At 47.0% G+C, this 5,382-nt stretch overlaps 1 protein-coding gene across 1 annotated transcript; it reads right to left on the reverse strand.

Moving 5' to 3' along the window:
- Nucleotides 1-548: 548 nt before the first annotated feature.
- On the reverse strand, nt 549-2,809 carry LOC133892495 (polyol transporter 5-like). The gene is made up of 2 exons (XM_062333313.1): nt 2,592-2,809; nt 549-2,461 (listed from the first exon to the last, which is right to left on the reverse strand). The coding sequence occupies exons 1-2, from the start codon at nt 2,701-2,703 to the stop codon at nt 1,035-1,037; spliced, it is 1,539 nt and encodes a 512-aa protein (XP_062189297.1). The 5' UTR covers nt 2,704-2,809; the 3' UTR covers nt 549-1,034.
- Nucleotides 2,810-5,382: the final 2,573 nt, after the last annotated feature.

Here is a 5,382-nt window from a genome sequence, read left to right on the forward strand (position 1 = left end):
AACGGCCATATAAATTTAAAAATATTGAAAATAAAAATATAAAAAAAAATTCGGTTTTGTGCTACTCTCACAGCAAAGTTGGAGTGGGCTGGGGCACGAATCAGGGTCCAGCGGCCCGTAAACAACTCGATTCGACCCAACGTGACGCTCCAGCTTCATAGTAATCCTCCCTCTCTCAAAAAAAAAAAAAAGTAATCCACGGGCATCAACAGCGTACGAAACCCGTCACATGGCACAACAATTATCAGTGCCCATGCGCATGCAACACCGCAAAGATATATAATCGTGGCCTCTAAAAGAAAGACATATAATCGTAAACTTCTAGTTGGTTCAGTCAGGATGGTAATCCAGGTTCCTTCACAAACTATGAAAGGACTCTGAAGCACTGACAAACTACATGAAGTATGTTATGCATCGTGGGTGGTTTTCCATGAACCTTTCCAGATTCCAGTCCCGTGATCGAGTTGATTAAGTTCAACTAGCTGCGGTCGCCAACCGTAACAATTTGATAAGGATAAACAATTCACCGCATGGTCGAAGACTCGAAGAACGACAAAGTCTTTTAGACAGATAGATATTGTTTTCTGTGGCTTGCTTGACTGCCTCGGCAGAATCCTCGCGCGAACCACCAACAATTTTCTAGCCTCGCACTCGACTCCACGGCCCATGCAGCGCGGCTACAGCCGCTACAGCTTACAGGGCAAACGTGACCGACACCTCTACGCACACGGCGGCGTAGCGCGTAGGCGACCTGCCATTGGCCTTGGCCACTTCAATAACTAGCTCACAACATTACGGACAAACCAAAGCGCAGAACACAATCCATGCACATGCAATTAAAAAGATTTAAGAAGCTTTCAAAGCCTCGAGCTGGAGCTTGCCGTCGCTCCACCGGCGCCGGAGCAGCGAGCGAATCTCCCCACGTTGCTTCAGCTAGCTCATATGTCAACAATGGCAACTAGTTGCCTAGCTACCCAACTGCTGCACAAGCTTTTCGCACGAAACCCCCGTCAAGATCTGGTAATTTCAGTTAGTTAGTTAGTGGCGGCCACCATCTCCAGCTTCTTCTCTTTCGTGGTGTCTTCGGGTTTCTTCAGGTCGTCCTCGTCGGTGGCCCCGAACAGCTTGCTCATCCCCTCCAGCGTCCGGCCGCGGGTCTCCGGGAGGAATGTGAAGAAGAACACCCACGCGAGCACGGCGAGGCCTCCGTAGAGGAAGAAAGCGCCGCCGATGGTGATGGCATTGGACAGCGAGATGAAGGTCATGGAGACCACGCCGCTTGTCACGCGGTTGGTGGCCACGCCGAGCGCGCAGCCGAGCGCACGCACGTGTAGCGGGAAGATTTCGGAGCTGTACACCCACGTGATGGGGCCGAGTCCGATGGAGAAGAAGGCGACGTAGGCCATGGTGGACGCGATGGCCAGGCCAATGGCCCATGGGATCTTGGCGTCCGGGTGGTGGCCGATCACGGTGAGCCCCGCCGCGAGGCAGACGAGGGAGAAGATCATGCCGCCCACGCTGCTCAGAAGCAGCGGCCGCCGGCCGATTTTGTCGAGAAGGAACGTGGCCACAAGGATGAAGAGCGTCTTGGTGACCCCCACGGCGCAGGTGGTGCCCAGGAGTTTGTTATCGTCGATGATGCCCGCGCTCTTGAACACGCGTGGGCTGTAGAGCACGACGGCGTCGATGCCGGACGCCTGCTGGAAGAAGTGGATGCCAATTCCCGAGAGAAGGATGCGCCGCATGGCCGGGGTGGGGGACAGGATGAGCTCCTTCCATACCCGCGCCTCCTCGCTGTTCTGTTGCTTGGGCACGGCGACCACGTCGCCGTCGAGCTCCGCCGGGATGCCAGCGGCAGCCTTGATGTCAGCAAGCCGCTCTGCCGCTTCCTCGGGCGTGTCGGAGGTCTTATCCAGCACGACCTTGGCGTCTCCGAGACGGCCCTTCATGACGAGCCACCGGGGCGACTCCGGCATGCCGAGCACCATGAGGGCGAGCAGGACGGACGGCGCCGCGCCTATGCCGAGCATGACGCGCCAGCCGAGGTGGAGCGGGAGGCGAGCGAACGCAAAGTTCGACACGTAGCCGAGGAGTATGCCGAAGTTGATGAACACCTCCGGGAAGGACGTCAGGAAGCCACGGGCCGACGCGGGGGACACCTCGGCCGTGTACACCGGCGCGATCATGAGCGCGTAGCCCACGCCGATGCCGGCCACGAAGCGGCCGAACATGAGCATCCCGTAGTTGACCGCGAAGCCCATGAGGAAGGCACCCACGAAGAAGATCACCGCCGCGAAGACGATGGTGTACCGGCGACCGATCCAGTCGGACGTCCGCCCCGCTGCGAAGGAGCCGACGAGCGAGTAGACGTTCAGGATGCCCATGAGGATCTCCAGCTTCACGTCGGAGATTCTGAGGTCCTTCTTGATGTACAGCGACGCCCCGCTCATCACTCCGATATCTGCAAAGCCAAGCCGTACCTCATGAGCCTATGCATGCAAAAGCACAGCAAAGCAAAATAAAAAGGGACTCCGTAGTCCGTACTAGCACATGGCAACGCACGCTAGGGCGAAGTGAATGTGTGTTCGTACCATAGCCGAGGAGGATGGAGGTCATGGAGGCGAGGATGGCGCAGGCGAAGGCGAACCTGACGCTGCCCTTCTTCTTGGGCTCAACGGCCTCCGGCAGCGCGGCGGAAGCCATCGTCGTTGATGCTTCTTCCTCTGCTCTGTGCTGTGCAGAGAACGTTTGCTCTAGTGGTGCTCAGGAGAGCTCGTTTCTATGTGGCAGGGGAGGCAGTGCAGTGTTTTATTAGAGGGGATGCATATATAGACAGAGGAGATAGGATCCAATCACCTTCGGGGTTCGGGCTCCGGTTCCACCCAATAGTGTTTCAGAAGAGAAACTAGAAAAGACATGGGCCCATATGCTAGTCACTGTTGATGTGGGCCCAATACCGACTCTACTGAAACAAATTTTATAAGATTTATTTTTACGAAAGATTATCTTTTCTGTGATGATACGTATCCGCTCTCTTCTCTTCAGTCCAGCTATTAAATTGCAGAATAGATGATATTAATTATGCTTTCTCTTTATATGCTTTACAAGCATCTTAGGGGTTGTTTGGTAGAGTTCTTCAACCTCCTGATTTTATGGGCGAAGTGATTTTATGGTAGAAATAGATCATGGGGTGAAAGTGATTCTATTTGTGAAATTGTTTAGTATGTTAATAGTGGAAATGATTTCTAAGAGAAAATTATGTTGAAATTGAGGAGAATCAGTCGGGAATCTGTGAAAGTTAGATTTTTCGGCTCCCATCTAGCTATATAAAACGTAGGAGTAATTATCTTTGATTCTGACGCGGAATCGATTCTGCAGCAGGTCGTTTGGTAACACTCTTGCTGATTCTATGATAAAATTAGCTCTCAAAACTTTAACAAACGAACCCTTAGAGAGTCAGGAAAGATGGCTGCGTCGGGTTCTTCCCTGTCCCAGGTCCTGACGTCGTTGGCCCCACGGGAGCCGCGTTTCTTGAGCACTTGTGATCACCAGCTCCCGCGCGCCGATATGGCCAAATGGGACAACGGCTGCTTTGACAAACTGAATTTAGTAATAGAAATAACAATAAACAATCATAAAAGTGATAAAAGTGGATCGGTGATCGCTTGCTCGCTTTCTCAGTAATATAATTCTTTTTTCTTTGGGATTAAGATCCCAGAAGAGAGGAAAGGTTTCCCTTAAAAGTGTACCGTACAAAGACTTTTTACTCATGCCTTGAATAATACTTTCTGTTCTGTATTAGCCAAACATCAAGACTTATGTCGGCTTATAAATTAGCCATGGCTATTTATTTATTTTGCTCTCCCTGTTTTGTTGCCGTGACATATGTCGGATTATAAATTAGAGTAAATTTTACAAATTTATAACTATTTATATATTTGTAACACAAAACTACAGTTTTTAAGATCTATTTCATAAAACTATAACTACTTATACATTTAATAATGTAAAACTACAATTTTTTTTACCTGGTTCCATTTATCAGCCACATATTACTTGTTTTTTTTATTATACTGAAAATGTGTAGCTGATGGGTGAAATCACTCAAAATTGTAGTTTTGCGTTACTAAATATACATGTAGTTGTAGTTTATAAAATAGGTCTCAAAAGTTGTAGTTTACGTTAAAAAATATAAATTGTTATAGGTTTGCGAATTTTACTCTAAATTATAATGTGTGCTTTGGTTCGTCGCGGGATTTTTCAACGCACAACCACAGTTCACGAGTCGACATGTCAGATATTTTCTTATGTCGGCCATGTGCACCTTGCAATAGATTAGTAGTCAAGTAATTGCAACTTGCAGCTACGTTCACATGTCAGATATTCGCTTGATAAGCGATGCCGGGGTAAAGATTACCTGAGAAAACCATATGTCACCGACTCAGATCTTATTTACTATTTTAAAATGAAAAACACTCTGCCCACTGGAAAATGTTGTCCGTGGGCCGGGAAATGCAACCCAGAGAGTATAGAAGACTAAATGAGAAAAACCTTTTCAATGAATTATATCGGCGTTTTGAATGCTATTGAAAATGCAATTAGCCTTTGTGACACATCACATAAGTTTTTGTCTACCCCGTTAAGAAAGAATTTGGCTAGATTTCCGTCATATGCATATAATTGGAGCATGAAAATTATCGCCAGCTCATGGAGTTCTTTCGATTATATGTAATGAATGATTAAGGTATCTCGCAAAGTCGGTGTTAGTTAATTGTCCTATTTGCCAGCTTTGAGTCAACTGAATGACATAGTTTCAATACAAAAAACTAAACAATTGTAGCTGGGGGATTATCTAATACTGTGTGATTTGTTTAGGACTTGAACCCAATTCGAGAAAAATGATTCAGGATTTGATCCTTCCTGTTTTTCTATGGAGCATCCAAATGGCATCATACCATCAAAATTCAAAATCAATCAAATGGGAACTGCAAGATCACATCGGCACATGGGTGATGATTTGATGTCAATTTATAAACCTAACTAGTTCAAATATGTAACTAGTCCAATTATATTAATAAAAAGTATTTTTTAGTACCAGTGGTGGTGTATTGCTACTTTACATTTGATTGATTTTGAATTTTGATGGTATGATGCCCTGTATATATTTTCCGGCTAATCTTTAGCGTCCCATAAGTCTATATGCACACTTGTGGTCCTAGGTGCTCTGCAGCCCGTTGGTTAAAAAAAGAGCTCTTTTACGGTGGTCCATACTACCTATAGGTAGGAGGTAGTATAAATTTAATCTGACCGTCCATATGATTGGATATTTCTGTAATTGCGACAGTAGTATTAATATTTACTCATCATACTATTGAAGTGCAC

This window comes from Phragmites australis, chromosome 15 (genome assembly GCF_958298935.1).
Source record: "Phragmites australis chromosome 15, lpPhrAust1.1, whole genome shotgun sequence".
Classification (NCBI taxonomy): domain Eukaryota; kingdom Viridiplantae; phylum Streptophyta; class Magnoliopsida; order Poales; family Poaceae; genus Phragmites; species Phragmites australis.

Coding starts and splice junctions, on each gene's coding strand:
- LOC133892495 (XM_062333313.1), bottom strand. CDS start 2,703: ATGGCTTCCGCCGCGCTGCCGGAGGCCGTTGAGCCCAAGAAGAAGGGC. Junction 2,462..2,591: donor CTCCATCCTCCTCGGCTATG/GTACGAACACAC, acceptor TTGGCTTTGCAG/ATATCGGAGTGATGAGCGGG.